The 27,910-nt window shown below is 43.5% G+C and overlaps 1 protein-coding gene across 1 annotated transcript in view; it reads right to left on the reverse strand.

The window, feature by feature from the left end:
* Positions 1 to 27,910, reverse strand: part of LOC126163151 (caspase-1-like) — a 133,312-nt gene that overhangs the window by 63,216 nt on the left and 42,186 nt on the right. The window contains exon 2 of the mRNA XM_049920085.1: positions 14,221 to 14,410. Coding sequence (XP_049776042.1) covers positions 14,221 to 14,354 — 134 coding nt within the window. The 5' untranslated portion in view covers positions 14,355 to 14,410. The remainder of the gene's footprint in view (positions 1 to 14,220; positions 14,411 to 27,910) is intronic.

Genomic DNA, 27,910 nt, shown 5'->3' on the forward strand with positions numbered 1-27,910 from the left:
TACGGAATCAACTTGAGATCCCCTGTCGATAGCGGCCATTACTTCGTGCGAATAAAGAGCACAAGAACGATGTTTTCTGAAACCATGCTGCTTACGTATCAATAGATCGTTCCCTTCGAGGTGATTCATAATGTTTGAATACAGTATATGCTCCAAAACCCTACTGCAAACCGACGTCAATGATATAGGTCCGTAGTTCGATGAATTACTCCGACTACTCTTCTTAAACACTGGTGCGACCTGTGCAATTTTCCAGTCTGTAGGTACAGATCTATCGGTGAGCGAGCGGTTGTATATGATTGCTAAGGAGGGAGCTATTGTTTCAGCGTAATCTGAAAGGAACCTAATCGGTATACGATCTGGACCTGAAGACTTGCCCGTATCAAGCGATCTGAGTTGCTTCGCAACCCCTAAGGTATCTACTTCTAAGAAACTCATGCTAGCAGCTGTTCGTGTTTCAAATTCTGGAATATTCCATTCGTCTTTCCTGGTGAAGGAATTTCGGAAACTCCAAAGCAGACCACCCCTACGTGTTCACAGGTTGACCCAACGACACCGTCAGTTACGATTGCAATGGTCACGGGAACATCTGGAGTCGACCGTCGATCAATGAAAATGTATGAGTTCTTCAGGTGAGCACATTTTTCCTGCACTAGGCCGATGCGCGGCTCTACCAACGCCGTCATCGAGATGAACGGCGACGCCACGGGCGCAAGCTGGTGAGAGCGGTATTATGCTATGGAAGACAGTCACCTGCGCTTGTATGGAAAGTGTGGTAGTAATTGAAAACACGCCGACAGCTGCGAACCACCTGCATCCCTTTATACACACATCAAAACAGTTTTGCATACCCCGGTCCCCAGAACTCCTGAAGATAGACGTTAACTGTGGATATTGTATGACAGACACAGTCCATTTGACTGTTCAGAGATGTCACTAAACCCGCCCAAAGATGTAAACGACCATGCATGAGCAGCGCCTATTAGACGGATGGGGTCCGACAGCCGATCAGTTCCAGTTATTCCACCAGGAAGGAGGTACACTGCTCTTGTTTCCTGTACTTCAACCACGCCTACACGGTCAATACTACGGTTCGATCGAGTCCGCAATGTTACTTTGTGCCAGGAAGGGCTCGCAACAAGGGAAGTGTCCAGGCGTCTCGGAGTGAACCAAAGCAATGTTGTTTGGACATGGAGGAAATACATAGAGACAGGAACTGTCGATTACATGCCTCGCTGAGGCCGCCCAAGGCTACTACTGCAGTGGATGACCGCTACCTACGGATTATGGCTGACAGCAACGCCACCATGTTGAATAATGCTTTTCGTGCAGCCACAGGACGTTGTGCTACGACTCAAACTGTGAACAATAGGCTGCATAATGCGCAACTTCATCCCCGACGTCCACGGTGAGGTCCATCTTTGCAACCACGACACCATGCAGCGCGGTGCAGATGGTCCCAACAACATGGCGAATGGACCGCTCAGGATTGGCATCAGGTTCTCTTCACTGATGAGGGTCGCATTTGCCTTCAACCAGACTATCGTCTGAGACGTGTTTGGAGGCAACCCGATCAGGCTGAACGCCTTAGACACACTGTCCAGCGAGTACAGGAAGGTGGAGGTTCCCTGCTGTTTTGGGGTGGCATTATGTGGGGCCAACGTAAGCCGCTGGTGGTCATGGAAGGCGCCGTAACGGCTGTACGATACCTGAATGCCATCGACAGTGCAACCATATCGGCAGCATATTGGCGAGGCATTCGTCCTCATGGACGACAATTCGCGCGCCCATGGTGCACATCTTGTTAATAATGAATTTTTTCAGGATAACGACATCGCTCTACTAGAGTGTCCAGCATGTTCTCCAGACATAAACGCTATCGAACATGCCTGGAATAGATTGAAAAGGGATGTTTATGGACGAAGTGACCAAGAGACCGACCAACCACTCTGATGGCTCTACGTCGAGTCGCCGTTGAGGAGTGGGACGATCTGGTCTAACAGTGCCTCGATGAACTTGTGGATAGTATGCCACCACGAATACAGGTATGCATCAACCAAGAGGACGTGCTACTCGGTATTAGAGGTACTGGTGTGTACAGCAATCTGGACCACTACCTCTGAACGTCTCGCTGTATGGTGGTACAACATGCAATGTGTGGTTTTCAAAAAGGTTTCAGAAAGGGTGGAAATAATGTGTATGTTGATCTCTATTCCCATTTTTTGTACTCTCGGAACCGTGGTGATGGAAAACAATTTTTACAGCGATGTCATCTTTCAGCCGTAAAATTGTCCACGTCTGGGGGCCAGAACCGTTCCACTGTGGTTTGAGGAGCTTAACAGTGAACTCACGTTGATATCTCGGTGACCAAATTCGTCTCATGTAAGTCCTATCGAACCCATTTGGCTCACTATCGGGTGCGATCACCGCGTATGCGAATTAGCGGCACGTAATCTACGCGAATTGCATGACCTGTGCGTAGAGTTCTAATGCCACATACCTTCACAAACCTACCAACAAACTATCGGATCCATGCTACACCGAATAAGTGATACATTTTGTTCCAAAGACGGGCAAACAAGATATTAAGCTAGTGGTCATAATGTTTTGGCTCAGCAGTGTATACCCACGTGGGCAAGCCACCAGTTCTTTTGGTTATATATTTTTTCTGTATTTTGTACGAGGATGTGGTATAATAATGTGGAAGTCATTTTAAGGTATGCACTAAATATGACTACGCTACAGTTGAAATCTAGATCCGTTGTAATACGTCAACGGGTTGTCAGATTTTTCCTAGGCCAAGTATACAATGCTGTCACAAAGTACAAAGACGTAAGAGGAAAATTATTATACACATGTACAGTAATCATTTATAACATGCGTTGTGAAGAAATGGGATTGTAACCTAGTCACGTAAAAGCCATTCTGAACCTTCAGGCAGTGTATGAAAGAACCAACAACTTTTAAGAGCATAGAACAAAAAGTAATTTCCGAAAAATATCAGTTCTCTTTGCAAGACTAAATGAAGAAGCTTTCTTACTGCACTTAGAACTTACAAAAAGTTTTCTTATGAATTAAATTATCAGACTGATATGTCTGGGATTTTACTAACCATGGGTAAGATAACAGTACAAATCTTATTTACAGTAGCTGTGAAAAGAAATTCGCTAAGGTTCAATGTGTTTTAACTGTGCCAAAATCTTTCGTTACTAATAGCTTTCAAAAGGCAGATCAGAAGTTTTTTTGATATATCTTCAAATAAGAATGAAATACATTTTCCGCGTGACGAATCATCACTCTTAGAAAACAATTTAAAATGCAATGTAATGCCAAATGTCAGACCAAAACGTGGTTGAAAAAGTGGCGGGTCTTGACAGTATTAAATTGGAAAAATTCTCTTCAAATAAGGATAGCCTATGACGTATGTAACATTTCCAACAAAAACTTAGTTAAAAGTCAATGTTCGTTTGATAACGACTTCTTTTTTGAGTTATCAGTCTTCCGCACGCTTTGATGCAGCACTCCATGAATTCATCTCCTGTACCAAGCTTCTCATCTCAGAGTAGCATTTGAAATCTACGGCCTCAGTTATTTCTGGATGTATTCCAGGCTCTGTCTTTCTCTACAACTTTTACCCTCTACAGCTCCCTCTAGTACCATGGAAGTATTTCCCGGATATCTTGACACAGGTCCTACCATCCTGTTCCTTTTTCTTGTCAGTGTTTTTCACATATTCCTTTCGTCTCCGATTCTGTGGAGAACCTCCTCGTTTCTTACCTTATCAGTCCACCTAAATTTCAACATTCTTCCGTAGCACTACATCTCAGATGCTTCGATCCTGCTCTTTTCCGGTCTTCTCACAGTACATGTTTCACCGCCATACATTCTCAGCCGGCCGAAGTGGCCGTGCGGTTAAAGGCGCTGCAGTCTGGAACCGCAAGACCGCTACGGTCGCAGGTTCGAATCCTGCCTCGGGCATGGATGTTTGTGATGTCCTTAGGTTAGTTAGGTTTAACAGTTGAGTCCCATAGTGCTCAGAGCCATACATTCTCAGAAACTTCTTCTTCAAATTAAGGCCTATGTTTGATACTAGCAGACTTCTCTTGGCCAGGAATGCCCTTTTTGCCTGCGCTAGTCTGCTTCCTGTACCCTCCTCGCTGCATAAGTAGCAGAATTCCTTAGCTTCATATACTTCACACCATTGATCCTGATGTGAAGTTTCTCTCTATTCTCATTTCTGCTACTTCTCATTATTTATTTCGACTTACTTTCAAGCCACATTCAGCACATAGATCCTGTAATACGTCCCCACTTTCACTGAGGATAGCAACGTCAACAGCAAAACCTATCGTTGATATCCTTTCACGTTGAATTTTAATCCCCCTCTGGAACCTTTCTTTTATTTCCCTCATTGCTTCTTCGATGTATAAACTGAGCAGTAGTGGCGGAAGAATACATCCCTATCTTTCACCCTTTTCATTTCGAACACTTCGTACTTGATCTTCCACCCTTATTGTTCCCTATTGATTCTTGTACATATCGTATATCACCCGTCTTTCCCTATACCTTACCCCCATTTTTCTCAGAATGTCGAACATCATGCACCAATTTACATTGTAGAAAGCCTTTTCAAGGTTGACATATCTTATGGCCATGTCTTAAATTTTCTTCAGTCTTGCTTCGATTATCAGCCGCAACGTCAGGGCTACTTCTGCAGTGCCTTTCCTTTTCCTAAAGCCAAACTAATGGTCATCTAACTGACCTCCAGTTTTATTATCACTTCCTCTGTATATTATTCTTGTCAGCGACTAGGATGTATGAACTTTTAAGCTGATTGTGCGATAACTCGCACTTTTCGGCTGTTGCAATCTTCGGAACTACATGGACGATGCTTTTCCGAAAATCTGATGGCATTTATCCAGTGTCAAACATCCTGCGCACCAACGTGAATAGTCGTTTGGGTGTTGCCAATGCCCAAACTGTTTTAAAAATACCGACGGAATGTTACCCATCCCTTCTGCTTCATTTGATTTTAAGTCTTCCAAAGCCTTTTAAAATTCCGTTTCTAATACTGGATCCCGTCTCCTGTTTCTTCTTCTGTCACGTCACCAGACAAGCTCTCTTCATCATAGAGGCCTTCGGTTTACTGCTTCCACCTGTTCGCCCTTCCACATTTAACAGTGGCTTTCCCATTGCACTCTTCATGTTACCACTCTTGCTTTTAATTTCGCCTAAGTTTGTTTCTACTTTTCTGTATGGCGAGTCAGTCCTTCAGTCAATTATTTCTGTTTCTATTACTTCACATTTTTCATGCAGCCATTTCGCTTAGCTTCCTGTTTATTTCATTCCTTAGTAACTTGTATTTCTCTGTTCCTGAAGTTCCCTGAAAATTTATGTACTTTTTTTCTTTTGTCGATCACTAAGTAGTTCTTCTTTTACTCATGGTTTTCTAGCAGTTACTTCACTCGCACCTATGTTTTTGTTTCCAACGTCTGTGATAGCTCCATTGGCCTCTAAATGAACGGCCTGCTGAGGCATTTTCCTGCTGAGGCATTCTGTATTGCAATGTCTATAGACTCAGAGAACTTCAAGCGTACGATGTCCTCATTCCTTAGTACTTTCGTAGCCCATTTCTTCGATTCTCTTAAATTCACCCTACCCTTCATGATTACTAAATTGTGATCTCAGTCTGTATCTGTTCCTCGCTAGACATTATAATCCAATACCTGATTTCGTAATCTCCATCTGACCATGACGTAATGTAACTGAAACATTACTGTGTCTCCAGGCCTTTACCAAGTACACCTACTCCTCTCTCGATTCTTGAACAGAGTGTTTGTTATTACAAGCTGAAATTTATTGGAAAACTCAATTAGCCTTCCTTCTCTCTGATTTCTATTACCAAACCCGTATTCAAAATGGTTCAAATGGCTCTAAGAACTATGGGTCTTAACATCTGAGGTCATCAGTCCCTACTACTTAAATCTAACTAACCTAAGGATATCACACACATCCACGCCCGAGGCAGGATTCAAACCTGCGACCATAACAGCAGCGCGGTTCCGGACGGAAGCGCCTAGAACCGCTCAGACACAGCGGCCAGCTAAACCCGTATTCTCACATAACCCCTTCTTCCACTCATTGCCGTACCACCGTGCTGAAGTCTTCCATGACTATTAGTTTTTCATGTCCTGAATTTCTCTGTCTCTTCATCTTCTGTTTGCGACGTTGGCATGTATACATGAACTTTTGTAGTCGGTGTTCCTTTGTTGTCGATTCTGATGAGAACAACCCTACCACGGAACTGTCCACAATAACTCACTCTCTGCTCTACCTTCCTATTCATAGCGAATCCTACTCCCGTTAATACCATTTTGTGCTGCGGTTCTTATTACGTTAAATTCGTCTGACCTGAAATCCTTGCCTTCTTCCCACTTCGCTTCACTGAGCATCACTATATCTAGACTGATCCTTAACAGCTCCCTGTTCAGATTTTCTAGCTTTCCTACAACGTACAGTCTCCTTACATTTCACACATCGATTCGTAGAACGTTACCCTTTCGTTGGTTATTTAATTTTTTCGCATGATCACCTCCCTTTCGCAATCCCCACGCGGAGATCCGAATGGGGGACTAGTCCGGAATCGTTTGCCAATGGAAAGATGATCAAGACACTTTTAGTTTCAGGCCACATGTCCTGTGGATACACGTTATGTGTATTTAATGCAATAGTTGCCTTCTGCATTCTCATGCCGTTAATCTTTGGTGATTATTCCATTTTTCATGGACATTTTTCTACTCCGAGGGCAAGAGCTTGCTCTGAACCTCTGTCCGCTCATCTGCCCTCTTTGACAAGGCCGTTGGCAAAACGAGGGTGACTTGTTAGCCGCAAGTCTTTGGCCTCCCTTGCTGGTGGTTTTTATTCGAAATTTAAGACCGAGGACATTTTCATTACTAATGAGAGGCACTACCCCTAGACAACGCGTTCACTCTGAAAGTGATTAAAAACATTAATGCCAAACTCAAAAAAATGAAGCCCTCAATTCGAAATCAGACAACTGTAATGCTTCAGTTATAGCCATTAAGCGCGAACATGTAACAAAGACTTTCAAGTTTTTTTGAGGAAACAGCATTTCAGGATCTAACGTGATCCCAATTCCTGCATTACGAAAAGAAATTATATCATTTATTGGCGACGCTAAGCACTTCCTCGAAGCATTCCATAAAAAAACAGATAGTTAATATGAATTCACAAGCCCCAAAATTGCACTCACAGTCCAAAGTACATACGATTGCTTCATCCAGTTCGACCAATCACGAATAGTATGAACAATGCTAATCATAATTTGGCAAAATTTCTTAACGACAATATAAAAATGTCATTCGTATTTCAAAATATTTACTCAGTCACTAAAAACCAGCCTCTAGTAAATCAAATTAAGACCTTAGAATGCGGTCAAGATATAAAATAATTTTCATTCGATATTAGCAATTTGAACAGCAATGTACTGGTGTAAGATGGCTATTTTTTGGTGATGTTGTTGGATGTGTTAATATTTATAAAGGAAAATGATATATTCGAAGAACTGCGGCCAGAGAAACAGTTGTTAGGCAACAGTATCTGTGTCTATGTTGGCAGCACTGTGGAGTCTTAGAATCGTTGACAGCCGGTAATGGACACCTGCAATTTGCAGCAGTCGGATTTTTCTTTCGTTGAGTATACAGTGTAATGCATGGTCGCATTTTTGGAACTATGTGAGTTGCAGATTTATTACGAGGAGGAATGATGAGTCACAACAATGGCTGGATAGCATAAGGACGAAGAAAGGCTTTTGAAATGAAGAACAAGGTATTATTTGATGAGGTAAAAAGTTTGTTTTTGTAGATTTGTATTGTTGGCCAATTTCACCCTCGTCACAGTCGAGTTTTTGATAATTATTCTATTGAACTGATCACCTGAGTTAATTTGCTGAACCGTGGAAGTTATCAGATTAAATGAATTTTCGTATTAGGGTTTGTAATTGTTTTTATTGATAAGTTCCACTTAGAGGTTGTCATGTGTTTCTTTGGCATTCTGTGTCGAGATGGCCCAACTGTAGTTTTTCATATATAGCTGTTTCGGAGTATTACTGTGCAGGCCAGATACATAATACTTGACTGTTTCGTTTCCTTTGCGCAATGTAGGTTTTGCCATTTTCTTTACTTTACCAGGGTCATATGTCACTGCAGAAGTTTTCGTGTGTTTTCTTATAATGGTCGACATTACAATTGTCTTTAAATACAATTACGATTATTTTTTCAAACATTTTGCACTGACCAATCCTACTGAGCGTGAAATTATTGGTTTGCTTATTTATTTGCTTATGAATGAGATCGGTTTTCACACACACACACATAGTATTTATTATCTTCAATTTCATGTAAGTGATGTGGCGTTGTGCTCAATAGTGCACTTAGGTTGTCAGTTCACGTACCCAGGTTTGCCTTTACGATTACATGCGCACAAGTAAAGGCTACTCACGTACACCAGTTCAAACAATCATCAACATCATAAAGAATAACATGTTGTTGTTGTGGTCTTCAGTCCAGAGACTGGCTTGTTGCAGTTCTCCACGCTACTCTATCCTGTGCAAGCTCCTTCATCTCCCAGTACCTACTGCTACCTACATCCTTCTGAATCTGTTTAGTGTATTCATCTCTTGGTCTCCCTCAACGAGTTTTACCCTCCACGTTGCCACAAATACTAAATTGGTAATCCCTTGATGCCTCAGAATATGTCCTACCAACCGATCCCTTCTTCTAGTCAAGTTGTACCACAAACTCCTCTTCTCCCCAATGCTATTCAATACCTCCTCTTTAGTTTTGGATCTACCCCTTTAATCTTCAACATTCTTTTGTAGCACCACATTGCGAAAGCTTCTATTCTCTTCTTGTCCAAACTATTTATCGTCCACGTTTCAGTTCCATACATGGCTACACTCCATACAAATACTTTCATAAACGACTTCCTGGCATTTAACTAGATGTTAACACATTTCTCTTCTTCAGAAACACTTTCCTTGCGATTGCCAGTCTACATTTTATATCCTCTCTACTTCGACCATCATCAGTTATTTTGCTCCCCAAATAGCAAAACTCCTTTACTACATTATGTCTCTCATTTCCTAATCTATTTCCCTCAGCATCACCCGATGTAATTCGTCTACTTTCCATTATCCTCGTTTTGCTCTTGTTGATGTTCATCTTATACCCTCCTTTCAAGACATTGTCCATTCCGTTCCGCTGCTATTCCAAGTCCTTTGCTGTCTCTGATAGAATTACAATGTCATCGGTGAACCTCAAAGTTTTTGTTTCTTCTCCATGGATTTTAATTCCTACTCCGAATTGTTCTTTTCTTTTCCATACTGCTTGCTCAATATACAGATTAAATAACACTGGGGATAGGCTTCAACCCTGTCTCACTCCCTTCCCAACCACTGCCTCCCTTTCATACCCCTCGAATCTTGTAAGCCGGCCGGGGTGGTCGTGCGGTTCTAGGCGCTACAGTCTGGAGCCGAGCGACCGCTACGGTCGCAGGTTCGAATCCTGCCTTGGGCATGGATGTGTGTGATGTCCTTAGGTTAGTTAAGTTTAATTAGTTCTAAGTTCTAGGCGACTGATGACCTCAGAAGTTAAGTCGCATAGTGCTCAGAGCCATTTGAACCATTTTTTGAATCTTGTAACTGCCATCTGGTTTCTGTACAAATTGTGAACAGCTTTCGCTCCTGTATTTAACCCCTGCCACTTCAGAATTTGAAAGAGAGCATTCCAGTCAACATTGCAAAAGCTTTCTCTAAGTCTACAAATGCTACAAACGTAGGTTTGCCTTTTCTTAATCTATCTTCTAAGATAAGTCGTAGGGTCAGTATTGCCTCACGTGTTCCAAAATTTCTGCGGAATCGAAACTGATCTTCCCAGAGGTCGGCTTCTACTAGTTTTTCCATTCGTCTGTAAAGAATTTGCGTTAGTATTTTGCAGCCGTGACCCATTAAACGGATAGTTCGGTAATTTTCACATCTGTCGACACGTGCTTTTTTGGGATTGGAATTATTATATTCTTCTTGAAGTCTGGGAGAATTTCGCCTGTCTCACACATCTTGCTCATCAGATGGTAGACTTTTGTCAGGACTGGCTCTCCCAAGGCTGTCAGTAGTTCTAATAGAATATTGTTTACTCCCGGGCCTTGTTTCCACTTAGGTCTTTCAGTACTCTGTCAAACTCTTCACGCAGTATCATATCTCCAATTTCATCTTCATCTACGTACTCTTCCATTTCCATAATATTGTCTTCAAGTACATCGTCCTTGTATAGACCTTCTATACACTCCTTCCACCTTTCTGCTTTCTCTTCTTTGCTTAGAACTGGGTTTCTATCTGAGCTCTTGATATTCATACAAGTGGGTCTCTTTTCTCCAAAGGTCTCTTTAATTTTCCTGTAGGCAATATCTATCTTACCCCTAGTGAGATATGCCTCTATATTCTTACATTTGCCCTCTAGTAAAGTAAAGAATACCTTTAAAAAAGGTATTTGTTGCGAACAAATTAGTGGTCTCATTGTTTGCTAGAAACAGTGCAGAAATGCAATTACTTTGAATTTAATAGGATAATGTAAAAACAACCTGACGGCTTTGCTGTGGGCAGCCCAGTGGCAGGCATCTTTGCTAATTCATTGAAGGAAGATTTTTTCAAAAATTTATTGTTTTGTTAATGTACGTTTTCAGTTACATTCTAGGTACATGATGACATTATGTTCGTTTACAGCAGACTTAATTACGAATTTATTTTAGCAATTACTGCCGTTTCTTGGTTGTCGCTCTTTACACAGACAGTTCTGTAACATAGTTTTCCTCCTCTTTTATTTGTTTTTATTGTATTCCATGGCTGCTATTCCTGCTGTGTTAATTCTACTCATATTGAGCACTTTAATGCTTTATGCACTCGACAGATGATGTGTAAGAACTGTTGTTTCAACGTGCAGCATTTCTTGTATCTTTCATTTATTATCTATTATTATACGTCCGTTATTTAGCTAGTTCTGTTGTAGTAATTATTTTCATTTGTAACATAGATGTTTTCTCGCGTGCCGCTCTACGGCAATCGCGCCCCAAAAGTGGGGCGCATTGCGCTGTTACCATCCTGTAGTGCTGTTACTGCGTCTGATGCCAGCCCTAGTGGTTTGCTTTGCTTATGCTTTTAACACTGACTTTACTAAACTTTTATTTATTGGACTTCGGCACTTCAGTTTATATTGTTTTATTACCTCTCGATGCGATGGAATCTATGTTATGCATATTTGTTATTCTGGTATGTTGATTAATTTTTTTATAGGTAACTGTAGCTCATTATGACGAAGATGCCCTTAATTGGTACAGTCTGCAGGTCGTGGCCTCGGGGTCGCGTTCTCGCTTCCCGAGCACGGGGTCCCGGATTCGATTCCCGGCGGAGTCAGGGATTTTCACCTCCCTCGAAATGACTGGGTATTTCTGTTGACCTCATCATTTCATCATGATTCATGCAAGTGGCAAGATTGGACTGAGGAAAGGTTGGGAATTTCTACGGGCGCTGATAACCGCTCAGTTGAACGCCCCACAATCCAAACATCATCATCGTCTTAGTAGGTACCAAAACCAGGGAAATGCAATAAAATTTGTGCAACCGGTTGGCATATCTATCCTCCATCAAACCTTCAATACGGTTGCTGATCTCCACCCACGTTCAAGATTGTTATTTTGAGAAACCTTCAGCTCGTCCATGTGTAGAAAACACAAACAGAAAAAATTACACTTAATCTGAAATAGCCGCCATACACAGCCATGTTGACGCAACAGTCCAAATACAAATTGATTGGACCAAACAAACACTAACAGACACAGAAAACAAATGAACGCACCAGAGAATAGTCTATGTTGTAAGAAGTAAGTAGATAGAATTAAACGGAAGAAGGCAGATGAAGTAGCTCTAAAGGTGGACGGTCCAATGAAATTATTTTTTGAATTTCTACATATGTACATGTTCTCTCGGTATCACTGTGAAGTGTATGCCAGGGGACGCTTTTCATTTTGGAGCATATGGCGAGCTCGAACTTTACGACGTATCTCAAACACAAGGGCCTTCTCCCTGCCAGCCAGCGCAGATTCCGCAAACGTAGACCTTTCGAAAAGAGATTTATTGTGTTCTCACGTGACTGCTGGGAAGCTATGAATAAAGGCAGTCAGTGAGACGTAGTATCTCTCCACTTCCAAGTAACGTTTGACTCAGTACCACATCTACGTATATTATCGAAAGTATGATCGTACGGGATATCAAGTGTAATGTGGCACTGTATTAAGGATTTCTGGCTAGGAAAGTCCCAGGGTGTTACGTCGTCTGGAGAGACGCCGGTAGTTGTTGACGTAACTTGAAGCGTGTCCCAGGGAAGTATGTAGGGACGCTTAATGTTCATGTTGCACATTAGCGACCTGACAGACACTATTAATTGTAAGCTCAAACTTGTTCAGATAATGGAATTATTTGCAATGAAATACTATGTTAAAGAAGCTGTAGAAATATTGTCGAATCTTGAAAATATTCCAAAGTGGTGCGACGATTGGCAACTTGCTTTAAATGTTCTGGATGAGCTGGGGAGTTTTCGTGGAGCAAACCACGCCCTTGAACAGCTTACAATGACACATCGCCTTGACAGACACCCATAACACTGTCAGACTATGTTTAATGTACGTAAGTTTGACTTTTAGAGCGTAATCTGTCAACACCACATGGTGGTATTCCCAAAAACATTCAACACATCACTTTACACGATGATTGGGTCGCCGAATTTTTCAAAAGTCAGCTTTAGTTTTGGAGCATACTTAGCGGCTGAATGCACCGTACAATCTCATGCCAAGACCACTTTAATTTAAAAACGGCTGAAAGCCAACAACTTAAAGCTCAACCAAAATCAGAAATTTAAAAAGCAAAGCCTTATCTTAAAACAGTTCCTTAATTAGGCCAAAGAATCTGATACTTTAAGAGCAAACAACTCAAATTCGAATTCGGCTGAAGGCCCATTACTTAAGACTCAATATCAGTAGTTTAAAAAAAATACCAATGGCTTTACATAAAACAGTTCTTAAATTATGCTGAAGGTCCAAACCATCTGACGCCTTAAGGGCAAAACAATCTTAATCTAAAAATCGGCTAGAAGCCATACAAGTACAAACAGCAAGAACAAACAAGAAAAGGCAGTACACTCAAGGGCGCTCAGAAGTTCCCAGGGTCGGACTGGAATTCAAACGCAAATGCTCACTTAGGTGAGACAGGCAGTCGGCCCAACTATTGTCGATCTGACGACAACCCAACCGACAGACAATCAACGGACCCACTGACAGGATAACCTCCGCTTCACCTGACTATCACACAACAGGGAGTTCAATGGAACAACGTAGAAGGTATTGGCGGCTACAACCAATTATGCATTGAGCTGTCAAACTACACACCATGCTGGACAGCGACAACACGATGAGGAAAATACACTGCCTGAATTTACATCAACGGCTAGGGCAGGTAGCCGGAACGTTAACTTCCACAAGGCAGAAGATTCCTCTGGTGCACTTTAGTTAAAACAACCGAGTACAGTTAAACTCCACCAGAGGGTGGCTAAAATTTGCCAACTTGAAAATACACGTTGTCGCTCGCGGGAATATCCCAACAGCCGACAACGAACTCCAAACGACACAATGTGAACAGTCATGACTTGCTGGTAGATTAAGTCAAACTCAGCTTTCATGTCCAGGACCGGTGAGCCACAAACCTCGTAGCAATGGGAAAAGCACCACATATTGTGACACCACATAGAGGCCACCAGCGGGCCCGGCCAAACTACATGCTGCGGAGATTTCCTCGCTGCTCCACACCAACTGCCCAACTGCCCGCACACAGCCCAGCTGGAAACTATAAGCGCCAGGCCAAAGATAGTCCAAGGTGCAAATATAGATACACACCGCTGATGCCACCCGTGGAAAAAGAGGATAACAGCATAATCGCAATAACCGCGGAAGACTGAATACACTATAGCAACTAAGGTTTAATCCAACGCATAGCATGAGCCAGCCTTGGCTCACAACTCATCACGGCACTGGTCTGATTACAACTACCTTTTTATGTTGTGTGCTAAATTTTGCAAGCAATACCCATAGTCTGCCTACCTGGTGCCATCGTGTAAGGTGGTGACCGCTTCATCTTGTTCACTGGGTTTGGCGTGATCATCAGATGGCTTTGCCAGTGAGTCTTCTTGTCTGCCTTTTTTCAACTCGCTGACCTGGACACTTTTTTCTTCCATCACACGGGGATAAGAGTACCTGCTTCAGAGAGTCGTTACCTCGTAAAAACCTGAAACTAAACAATGAAATGTTGCTTTTAATGCAGAAAACAATTATTGGAAACCAGCAACAACATTCAGCATAACATGCTAGTGCGAGCTCCTGTTTCCGCGAATACTTACTTAAACATCTTTTCAACGCCCTCTGTCCAGCTGTACACACCATGTTATCCTCCATAACTAGTAGCTAATTACATCTATGTTTGTAGGGGCCGCACTATACAGTGTGTGGCAGAGACTCACACCACACCAGTTCCATTTCTACTCTTGATGTTCCTTCTGCGAATCGTGGGCGGGAAGAACGCTGTTGGAATGGTTCTGTATAGGCCCAAAATTCTGTTGTTGGACTACCTTGATCATGCCGTGTGAAGGAAAAAAACAGATGTGAAAATTTTGATGGTCGCAGAATGAGAACATATATTTGATTCCAGTCGCTCTCAAGCACTGCAGGACAGCTTTGTGAGCTGTGGCGTCAGAAAATCCCCTCCGTCAAATAGCTGTACAAAGGCTAATTGTCTTCTTTCTCACCCCTGTTATAGCCTGGTCGCCCATCCAAATATGAACGGTTTCGACACGCTCGTCGTTAAACTGACCAGTCTGATTAGTCAACTGTTTCCTCAAATTTCAAACGAAATGTCAGTATCTTTAAGCACTGCGGATCATCTTTGCTTGCGATTACCTCCCCAGAAGAGTTTTGTCAAAATGGGAGTTAGCTCGCAACGATAAAAGGTTATATATCATACTAACTGGATCCAAGATAGGAGGAAGGGAAGTATCGGTCGTTAATTTTAACCTATTTATTGCAGACTGATTTCAGCTAATGTGTAGCTGTCTTCAGCGTAGTTACATTCAAGCCATGATGACTCATCTTAAATAAAATGTCGGCATGTCAACATAATGAGTTTAGCGGGATGGAAATATAAGCAGCAACCTCAGTCAACTGTTTATCTCTAACGGCAAGGTTGTCCTATGTGCGATTTTACAGTAATGTTCAGAAAAAAACATGACGACTTGAGCGACTAGAGAAGGGAAGTTCATACTCACAAGACAGGTACGTTAGCATGTTCTGCAGAAATGATTAGCATTTCAGTCACTTCTGTTGAGCATGTGTCCTGTTGCCTAGTAGTCACAGGGTCTGCCATGGGCCCTGATACACTACTGGCCATAAAAGTTGCTACACCACGAGATGACGTGTTACAGACGCGAAATTTAACCGACAGGAAGAACATGCTGTGATATGCAAATGATTAACTTTTCAGAGAATTCACACAATGTTGGCGCCTACAACGTGCTGACATGAGGAAAGTTTCTCTCATACACAAACAGCAGCTGACCGGCGTTGCCTCGTGAAACGTTGTTGTGATGCCTCGTGTAAGGAGGAGAAATGCGTACCATCACTTTTCCGATAAAGGTCGGATTGTAGCCTATCGCGATTGCGGTTTATCGTATCGCGACATTGCTGCTAGCGTTGGTCGAGATCCTATGACTGTTAGCAGATAATGGAATCGGTGGGTTCAGGAGGGTAATACGGAACGCCATGCTGGATTCCAAAGGCCTCGTATTACTAGCAGTCGAGATGACAGGCATCTTATCCGCATGGCTTTAAAGGATCGTGCAGCCACATCTCGATCCCTGAGTTAACAGATGGGGACGTTTGCAAGACAACACCCGTCTGCACGAACAGTTCGACGACGTTGCCAGCAGCATGGACTATCAGCTCGGAGACCATGGCTGCGGTTACCCGTGACGCTGCATCACACAGGAGCACCTGCGATGGTGTACTCAACGACGAACCTGGGTGCACGAATGGCAAAACGTCATTTTTTCGGATGAATCCAGGTTCTGTTTACAGTATCATGATGGTCGCATCCGTGTTTGGCGACATGGCGGTGAACGCACATTGGAAGCGAGTATTCGTCATCGCCATACTGGCGTATCACCCGGCGTGATGGTATAGGGTGCCATTGGTTACACGTCTCGGTCACCTCTTGTTCGCATTTACGACACTTTGAACAGTGGACGCTATATTTCAGATGTGTTACGATCCGTGGCTCTACCCTTCATTCGATCCCTGCGAAACCCTACATTTCAGCAGGATAATGCACGACCGCATGTTGCAGGTCCTGTACGGGCCTTTCTGGATGCAGAAAATGTTCGACTGCTGCCCTGGCCAGCACATTCTCCAGATCTCTCACCAGTTGAAAACGTCTGGTCAATGGTGGCCGAGCAACTGGCTCGTCACAATACGCCAGTCGCTACTCTTGATGAACTGTGGTATCGTGTTGAAGCTGCATGGGCAGCTGTTCCTGTACACGCCATCCAAGCTCTGTTTGACTCAATGCCCAGGCGTATCAAGGCCGTTATTACGGCCAGAGGTGGTTGTACTGGGTACTGATTTCTCAGGATCTATGCACCCAAATTGCGTGAAAAAGTAATCAGATGTCATTTCTAGTATAATATATTTGTGCAATGAATACCCGTTTATCATCTGCATTTCTTCTTGATGTAGCAATTTTAATGGCCAGTAGTGTAACTTGTTCCACGCGTGATGGCAACGACACGTATAAGGTGCGAATGGCGCTCTTTAGTATAGTCACCCATACTGCATTCACATGGTTCCAAAGTTCACCTCTGGTGGTTGGCATTGGGTCACAGTACTGCACCTGTCGTTTGACCATATCCCACACATTTTAGACTGGCGGCAAGTCTCGTGATCTGGTGGGCCAGAGTAAAAGGCTGGCTCCTCTGACTAGTTTTGTGATGTGTCTGGACTCTGGCCTAAACTTTTAAGCTGGAGGTTATAGTGTATTGCACAGTGGCTGGCTCCTCCCTTTTTTCTTGCGGTCTGCCATCCACTACCATCGGCTATATTGTTTTAGCTCCCTCTACCACTTTCTTCCTGGGTTGTCCTTGTTTTACTGTTAGCAGCATGCTTCGTCCCACGCTTCGGTGTGGGTAGGCACGTATTTTTCAAGCTTGTTTCCTGTGTCTTACGTTCTGTTTTATCTTACTGTTCTGAGTCTTTTCTTGACACACGCTTCAATCTGTTACTGAGCGGGCACTGAAGACCTTGCCGTCGTGCGCCCTTAAAACCCTCTCCATCCATCCATCCAGCCATCCATCAGGAAGGCACTCGTTCGTGCAGCAACATGAGGTCGTGCGTTGTCTTGCTGAAAAATGGAAACGGGGGTGCAGTGCACAAAGAGTATGGCTACGGGCAGCAACATGTCTTTCACGTAGGTCACGCTGGCCACAGTGCCGTGGACACGCATCAACTGTGATTTGCGATTGTACCCAACAGCACCGCAAACTGTAAGGCGTTGTCTTGGCGCTGTACCCCTTGTGCGAATGCAATCACTGCGATGACGCTTCCCCTGTCTGCGGCGAACCAAAATGCGACCACCATTTTCAAACAAATGGGATCTGGATTCGCCGAAAACACTATACGATGTGAATGATAATTAATTGAAGCCCTCAGCTGCCGACAGGTGTTGTGGATATACCTTGATGGGGACAGCTGAAAATGTGTGCCCCGACCGGGACTCGAACCCGGGATCTCCTACTTACATGGCAGACGCTCGATCCATCTGAGCCACCGAGGACACAGATGAATAGCGCGACTGCAGAGACTTATCCCTTGCACGCCTCCCGTGAGACCCACATTCCCAGCTGTCCACAATCTACGTACGTGATGTTCCTAACGGATATATTGGCCATCCACTCATTACTCGCGCCAACTAAGGTGACGATTCCCGTAAGAGAGAGAGAGCACAGGTTGCCCGAACAGGCGCCCAAGTTGATGCTGCCGTTCCTGAGTTCCGAAAGGCATTCAGTACAGTTCCCCACTACTGCTTAGTGAGCAAAATACGAGGGTGTACTAAGTGTCATACTTAATGATGAGAGATCTTCAGACCTAGAAGTAACTTTGGGCACACACGAAGGAGGTTTCAGAGAACTATTACTTTACACAATGTATATAAATGATTAAGTTGATAAATTTGTAAATTCCATGAGGCTGCTTGCGGATGAAGCCTCAAACCTCGAAGACTGTATGGTATTGAAATTCAGGAAAACATATAGAGGATTGACGCTTGGTGTAGGGATTGGTAGCTGATCCTCAACAATGGCTTAATGTGCATAAATAGGTGGGAAGACCCATTATTACATGGGTACGAGATAGCAGAATAATCAGGACGCAGTCACTTCGTTTGAATACCTAGGTCTACGAGTACGGAGCGATTTAAAGTGGCACGACCACGTAAAACTAAGATAAGGCAGATGCCAAACTGAGTCATTGGAAGAATCAAAAGGAAAGAGGTATCTCAGGATGCCCTGCTACGAACGATATTTAAATATTGCATATCAATCTGCGACTGTATCAGATAGGACTGACATAGAAGATTCAACGAAGTGCATCGCATTTCTTAACAGATTCATTCAGTAAGTGTGAAAACATCATGGAGTTGCTCATTCATTTCCAATGACAGCCGCTACAAGAGTGACTTTCATCATCAGGTATGGTTTACTGTTAGAACTCGTACCTTCTTAGAAGTGACAACAAACACATAGCTGTCTGGTGGCGCTGAGGGCGCGTGACGCGGTAAGAGAAGTACACCATGTGATCAAATGTATCCGGACACACCCAAAAACATACGTTTTTCATATTAGGCGCATTTTGCTGCCACCTACTGCCAGGTACTCCATATCAGCGACCTCAGTAGTCATAACACATCGTGACAGAGCAGAATGGAGAGCTCCGCTGAACTCCGGATTTCGAACGTGATCAGGTGATTAGGTGTCATTTGCGTCACACGTCTGTACGCCATATTTCCACACTCCCAAACATCCCTAGGTCCACTGAGTCCGATGTGATAGTGAAGTGGAAACGGGAAAGGACATGTACAGCACAAAAGCGTACAGGCCGACCTCGTCTGTTGACTGACAGACCGCAGACAGTTGAAGAGGGTCGTAATGCGTAATAGTCAAACATCTATCCAGATCATCACACAGGAATTCCGAACTGCATCAGAATCCACTGCAAGTACTATGAAAGTTAGGTGGGAGGTGAGAAAACTTGGATTTCATAGTCGAGCGGCTGCTCATAAGCCACATGTCACGACGGTAAATGCCAAACGACGCCTCGCTTGATGTAAGGAGCGCAAACATTGGACGAGTGAACAGTGGAAAAACGTTGTGTGGAGTGACGAATCACGGTACACAATGTGGCGATCCGATGGCAGGGTGTGGGTGTGGTGAATGCCCGGTGAACGCCATCTACCAGCATGTGTAGTGCCAACAGTAAAATTCGGAGGCGATGGTGTTATGATGTGGTCGTGTTCTTCATTGAGAGGGCTTGCACTCCCTGTTGTTTTGCGTGTCACTGTCACAGCACAGGTCTACATTAATGTTTTAAACACCTTCTTGCTTCCCACTGTTGAAGAGCAATTCGGGGATGGCGACTGCATCTTTCAACACGATCGAGCACCTATTCATAATTCACGGCCTGTGGCGGAGTGGTTACACAACAACATCCCTGAAATGTACTGACCTGCACAGAATCCTGAGTCCTATAGAACATCTTTGGGATATTTTGGAGCACCGAATTTTTGCAAGGCCGCGCCAAAGATGGTTCAAATGGATCTGAGCACTATGGGACTTAACATCTGAGGTCATCAGTCCCCTAGACTTAGAACTAATTAAACCTAACTAACCTAAGGACATCACACACATCCATGACCGAGGCAGGATTCGAACCTGCGACCGTAGGAGCAGCGCGGTTCCGGACTGAAGCGCCTAGAACCACTCGGTCACAGCGGCCGGCCCAGGCCTCACCGACCGACATCGACACCTCTCCTCAGTGCAGCACTCCGTGAAGACTAAGCTGCCATTCCCCAAAAAAACCTTCCAGCACCTGATTGAACATATGCCTGCGAGATTGGAAGCTGTCATCAAGGCTAAGGGTGGGCTAACATCATACTGAATTCCAGCATTATCAATGGAGGGCGTCAAATGTCTCTGAGCACTGTGGGACTTAACTTCTGAGGTCATCAGTCCCCTAGAACTTAGAACTACTTAAACCTAACCAACCTAAGGACATCACACACATTCATTCCCGAGGCAGGATTCGAACCTGCGACCGTAGTGGTCTAGCGGTTCCAGACTGTAGCGCCTAGAACCACTCGGCCACCCCGGTCGGCATGGAGGGCGCCACAAACTTGTCTTTTTCTGCCAGGTGTCCAGATACTTTTGATCACATAGTGTATATGAGAGGAGCAAAGACGAATGGGGTGTTATTCTAGAGACGATAATGAGAAATCCGCCGACTATAGTGGCTTTGATAAAAGCCAAATTGTTGTGGCCCGGTGCCTGTGAGCGAGCATCTCGAAAACGGCGAAGCTGGTCGGCCGTTCGCGTGCTACTGTCGTGATCATCTTCGGAAAGTGGTTAAAGAATGTAGAAACCATGAGCAGGCGACATGAAGTAGGAGGCCCATACGTCATCACAGAACACAGGTATCGGAGGCTTGCGTGCTCTCTAAAGCAGGATAGGCGGCGATCTGCGGCTGATCTGACAACAGAACACAGTGCTGTCGCAGGCACAGGTGTTTTGGAGCAGGAACTTCAGCGTACAGTGTTGAACATGGTGTTCCACAGCAGAGGACCCCCTTCGTGTTCCCATGTTGACCCAACAGCATCGTCAGTTACGATTGCTGTGGGTACGGCGTCTTCGAGCTTGGACCGTGGAACAATGGAATCGTGTCGCCTGCTCGGATGAATCACGCTTTTTATGAAAGCAGGTTGATGCTAGTGTCCAGATAGACCATCATCCAGGCGACATCCGCTCGAAACATGCAGCATGCCACGGACGCAGGCCGATGGGAGTAATGTTACGTTATGGAGACATTCACTCTGGCTTCAACGGAACCTGCGGTAGAAATCGAAGACACCATGACAATTGTGGACTACGTGAACATTATTAGGGACCACGAGAAACCCCTTATGCTTGATGTCTTCCTCATCAACGATAGCATCTTCTAGCACGATAACTGTCCGTGTCACAAGGCAAGAATCTCGCTGCAATAGTTTGAGGCGCGCGATAGTGAACTAACGTTGATGTCTTGGCCCTGAAATTCGGCTAATCTGAATCCGATGAAACCCAACAAACCAACCGCCCCCAAACTACGGGAAGTGTGTGACCTGTGCATAGGCATTTGTTGCCGCAAACCTCTGGAAACCTATACAGTACTTCTCGAATCAATGGTGCACAGAATCACTGCCGAATTGTGTTCCAGAGGTGAACCAAGAAGCTTTTAAGCAGGTGGTCATAATGTTTTGGATCATCAGTGCATTTCGCGAAAAGACCATGAAGGTAAATTCAACGGATTCAAGCTCATATGAAGCCCTAACAACAATAGGTTTTCCCGCGGCCCCTACGTGAGTGGGACAGAAAAGGGCAACTGATAGTGCTACCATCCGCAGCACACCACAAGGTGGACTGCAGAAAATAGAGGTAGACGTATTCTTGGAACGTACGCTCTGAGTATTACGCGTAAGGATTTGAAAGACGCGTCATGATTTTAAGCAGCACCGCACATTCTAGTTTTCTTTCGTACTGTCACTCTGACTTGACACACCCGTGATGAAACGAACAGCTCTTCTTTGCATCTTATCTGTTTCTTCCGTTAATCTTGATAGTTTAAGCAACAATAACATCTCTATCCATAAATCACGCTGGAAGTCTTTTTACTACGGCTAGTCGCAGATGAACTATTTTTCGATCGGCAGGCTTTGCTCGGCAGATAATGGACATCAGAGTGTATACAACCTTTGTAAATCGGGTGAGAGCTGTTAGCCCGCGTGGCCGATTTATAGATAGATCAGTATTTCGGACAAACATGAATGCTGAAACAACGGCGTTTCAGCTCTGCTTATAAGTGTGAAGAAGATTTGACAGATGAAATATTTGGTAGAACAGGTAATAAGTGAAAGTCAAGTGAAAGTACAAATCTTTTGATCTGGTGAAGAATTGAGATCACACACTTCGGAATTTTGGAGCTACATCAGTATGTAGGTCAACTCATTTGGTGTGCTTGCTACAGTTATTTCACCTCAAATTCCGTGTCAGAATTCCCTTCGTCGTAGCAGTTCAAGTACTGAAAGGCTTTTACTTACCTTCAGGTACAAATATTGAATAAAATATATTGTTCAGTATATGCAAGCATGTAGTATTTGATATTTAAACATAAGTCGATAGAGTAAATCCTTCATTTTCATCTTATTTTCACAAAATGTAATTCGATCGGATACCCTGCACTGACGCCGCAACTTATGATTGAGAAATATCAGAACGAATCAGTGTGTCACTCGCAGTACCAGGCATTGCTTATATGAGTTTCATACTTGACTGAAATTTCTGGGAATGGTGTGGTCTGTTTAGTGGATGTCTTTTCATAGTATAAAACGATTGCCCCCATTAATTACGTCTTTGCTTTTGTTTTCTGAAACTGCTGATAGTTGTATTTCTTAAGAAGATCTAGGCTTAGTATTCTTTCTGGGTACCCGCGACTGTGAACAGTTATGCAGGATGAACAGAAACAGGTACAAATATTGAATAAAATATATTGTTCAGTATATGCAAGCATGTAGTATTAGCTTGTGAGGGTGTTCCAAGGTAAGTGGTGCTGAGAGATGATTGTTAAGAAAAAATTCGATAAGTAGCGGCGTTTTCGAGTTAATAACCATTGAAGTTAGCCAGTTAGCTCGTTGTGCGCACATCTTCAAACCATCCGCCAGAGATGGTGTCGCCAAATGTATTCTTCGTTTGGTTTCCTAAAACCGAATAAGACAGCGATACGAAAATTTGACACGGAACGGTAGTAAAGACTGAACCCGAGCCTAAGGCTGAAGAAAAATGGTTCAAATGGCTCTGAGCACTATGGGACTTTAATTTCTAAGGTCATCAGTCCCCTAGAGCTTAGAAGTACTTAAACCTAACTAAACTAAGGACATCACACACATCCATGCCCGAGGCAGGATTCGAACCTGCGACCGTAGCGGTCGCGCGGTTCCATACTGTAGCGCCTAGAACTGCTCGGCCACACCGGCCGGCCCTAAGGCTGAGCTGTGTATCATCTGCACTATGAGAATAACTGGCACTGTATATGGCGGGCCATCTGAATTTCCGTGCAAAACGGCGTGATTGGCTAACTTCAATGCTAACTAACTCGGATACTGGGGAACGTATCGAATTTTGTTTTTGTTAGCAATTATTTCTCAGCCCAACCTACGCTGCAAAGACCTTACAATAATTTCAGATTGTTTCTGACCACTCTGTATAGGCTGGATGGATTTCCTACATGTGTGCTGTATTAGATAGTTCCTCTATGTCCGATGAGTCAGACGGTCGAGGTTCTGCTAAAATACGATTATTCTCAATTTTTATTCAGAATCTGTCACCCAAATAACGACAATCTGTGTCTAGAAACAACCCATTCGTGGCCCGAAATGTAAAACTATACACTTGACCCGCCCTTGACCGATAATTTTATGTATTTCTACTGATTTTACTTTCGAGTGATACTTCAATTGCCTATGGGCGTACTTACGAGATGTGTGAGAAAAGCAATGACACTGACAACACTGCAAGCGATCTGACAACGCTGTGTTGTTCTGTTTGTGTAGACCGGTTGGTTCATCCCTTCCAGATGCTCAGTCCGAGTTTCAGCTCCGTACAGCCATCACATGATTTTTGAGAGCGCCATCAGTGAAGTCGTGTGTTTGCTGTGTTTTACGAAAGTGGAAGAGCGAAATGTGGAGCAACGTTATGCAATAAAATTTTAAGTTAAACTTGCCATGAGCGTGACCTTCGGAAAGTTGAAAATGGCCTATTGAGTACATTCTTTATCGGCTAAGTTTTTCACTGGAACAAATTATTTTTGTAAGGCCGAGACTATAGCATGGTCAGGCAGATATTACGAAATCAGATACTGGATTGTAAAGCGTACCCAGAAGCAGATATAGACTCATCTAAAAATTTATTAGTGATGAAGGGTAGGCTACATCTACATCTACATGAATACCCTGCAAATCACATTTAAATGACTGGCAGAGGGTTCATCGAAACACCTTCACATTTCTCTATTATTCCAATCTCGTATAGCGCCCGGAAAAAACGAACACCTATATCTTTCCCTAAGAGCTCTGATTACCCTTATTTTATCGTGGTGATCGTTTCTCCCTATGTAGGTCGGTGTCAACAAAGTATTTTCGCTTCGGAGAAGGAAGGTGGTGATTGGAATTTCGTGAGAAGATTCCGTCGCAACAAATTATGCCTTTCTTTTAATGATGTGCAGCCCAAATCCTGCATCATTTCAGTGACACCCCCTCCCATATTTCACGATAACACAAAACGTGCTGCCCTTCTTTGAACTTTTATGATGTATTCCGTCAGTGTAGTCTGGTAAAACTCCCACACCGCGCTGCGATATTCTAAAAGAGGACGGACAAGCGTAGTGTAGGCAGTCTCCTTAGTAGGTCTGTTACATTTTCTAAGTGTCCTGCCAATAAAACGCAATCTTTGGTTAGCCTTCCCCACAACATTTTCTATGTGTTACTTCCAGTTTCTGTTGTTCGTAATTGCAATTCCTAAGCATTTAGTTGAATTTACACCCTTTACATTTGACTGAGTTATCGTGTAACCGAAATTTAACGAATTCCTTTTAGCACTCATGTGGATGACCTCAAACTTTTCGTTATTTAGCGTCACCTGCCAATTTTCGCACTATGCAGATATATCTTCTAAATCGTTTTGTAATTTGTTTTGATCTTCTGATGACATTATTAGTCGATAAACGACAGCGTCATCTGCAAACAACTTATGACGGCTGCTCAGATTGTATCCCAAATCGTTTATGTAGATAAGGAACAGCAAAGGACCTGTAACACTACCTTGGGGAATGCCAGGAATCATTTCCGTTTTACCCGATGACTTTCTGCCAGATACTACGAACTGTGACCTGTCTGACAGCAAATCACGAATCCAGTCACATAACTGAGACGATATTCCACAAGCATGCAATTTCACTACAAGCCGCTTGTGTGGTACAGTGAACTTCAAAAACCGACGAAAACGTCGAAGGTGGCTTGCTACTGTGAGATTAAGACAGACGTTTAACAATAAGTATAATACGTGACGTGTTAAACTTAAGCACTTTCAGCTTACATAAAATTCTGACCGACGTTTTGCACACGCCGAAAACTTCACAAGCGAGCAACACAATTGAAGAAACGTATGCGTTGATCCTCTTGAAGACTGTCTATGACCACGAGTGGTTAAGTCGTGTAGTGACAGGTGATGAATCCTGGATGTCTGGGTACGATCCTAAAACAAAACGGCAAAGTGAGGATTGGCTCACTGAGACATCTCCTCGACCGAAAAAAGCTCGAATGAGCAATTCAAAGATCAAAACATTGCCGACTTGCTTTTTTGGCAGTATGGGTAGCACGCAAAAAGAATTTGTTCCTCTAGAACAAACTGTCAGCGAAGCGTTTTACAAAGATGTCCTTGAAAGGCTGAGCAAGAGGGTGAATATAGTCAGACCAGACATTGCCGACAACCGCCTCATGTCACACTGTCACTCTAATTACAGAATTTTTGGTTTGGGAAGGCATTCCCGCTGTTCCATAGCCACCCTATTCACATGATCTGAGTCATTGTGAATTTTTATTTTCCCGAAATTGATAAATGTCTTAAAAGGACGTCATTTGGGGACTCTGGAAAACATTGAAAAGGATATGAGCGAAATATTAAAGGCCATACCAATTGAAGTCTTTCAACGCTGCAACCATGGCTGGAAACAATTAACTCCACTGGTGTACAGCTGCCGAAGGGAACTGCTTCAAAAGGGACAACAACGCTGTTTGAAAAAAATTGAAGCTTTGGTAGGTAAAAAATCAGTCTCATTACTTTTATCACAAACCTCGTTTAATTTTATATAACATCGTTGTTGTAAGGAAACTGTGTTGTGTTCGGCCGTCTAAAAAGTCGGACGTGCGCTCTTGCTCTACACGTTAGCCATCTACAGTCTGTTTGCATCTTGCCATAACTGGGTAACGATGTCACAACCACACCGTCTGTGAACAGCTTCATACACTACTCTTACACGCTATGACTTCCAGAAGACGAAATCCGAATTTCGTAACTTGGTTTTCGCTGCCGAGTTTACACGTTATAACTGGCTCCATTTTGCTAGACGAATCAAACAGGCCTTATACATCGGTAGTTTGACACGAATTCTGTCTGAAATTAACTATGAACTGTCCGATTTCGCATTCACGATGAAGCGAATACGTCAGCACTTTCGTTGCGATTTCCTTAAGGATATGTTGTTTTATTTATTTATTTATTTATTATTTTCGTTCGATAGAACCACGTGAGTATTTTACAATGCCTAACCGGTTTCGATCAACCAATGGTCATCTTCAGAGTTGTTGATTTTAGTTATATGGACGTTAGGCAGGAGCCCGAATGATGACTGCGCCGTCATCAGCGCCCGTACAGAGTCCCAATTTTTCACACAGGTCCAGATTTTATACCGATTAGGTTCCTTTCAGATTACGCAGATACAACAGCTCCCTACTGAGCAATCATATACAACTACTCACTCACCGATAAATCTGTATCTACAGATTGGAAAATTGCGCAGGTCGCACCAGTGTTTAAGAAGGGTAGTAGGAGTAATCCATCGAACTACAGACCTATATCATTGACATCGGTTTGCATTAAGGTTTTGGAGCACATACTGTATTCAAACATTATGATTCACCTCGAAGGGAACGATCTATTGATACGTAATCAGCATGGTTTCAGAAAACATCGTTCTTGTGCAACGCAGCTAGCTCTTTATTCACACGAAGTAATGGCCGCTATCGACAGGGGATCTCACGTTGATTCCGTATTTCTAGATTTCCGGGAAGGTTTTGACACCGTTCCTCACAAGCGACTTCTAATCAAGCTGCGGGTCTATGGGGTATCGTCTCAGTTGTGCGACTGGATTCGTGGTTTCCTGTCAGGAAGGTCGCAGTTCGTAGTAATAGACGGCAAATCATCGAGTAAAACTGAAGTGATATCAGGTGTTCTCCAGGGAAGCGTCCTGGGACCTCTGCTGTTCCTGATCTATATAAATGACCTGGGTGACAATCTGAGCAGTTCTCTTAGGTTGTTCGCAGATGATGCTGTAATTTACCCTCTAGTAAGGTCATCCGAAGATCAGTATCAGTTGCAAAGCGATTTAGAAAAGATTGCTGTATGGTGTGGCAGGTGGCAGTTGACGCTAAATAACGAAAAGTGTGAGGTGATCTACAGGAGTTCCAAAAGAAATCCGTTGGAATTCGATTACTCGATAAATAGTACAATTCTCAAGGCTGTCAATTCAACTAAGTACCTGGGTGTTAAAATTACGAACAACTTCAGTTGGAAAGACCATATAGATAATATTGTTGGGAAGGCGAGCCAAAGGT

The sequence above is a fragment of the Schistocerca cancellata genome, chromosome 1, assembly GCF_023864275.1.
Source record: "Schistocerca cancellata isolate TAMUIC-IGC-003103 chromosome 1, iqSchCanc2.1, whole genome shotgun sequence".
Lineage (NCBI taxonomy): Eukaryota > Metazoa > Arthropoda > Insecta > Orthoptera > Acrididae > Schistocerca > Schistocerca cancellata.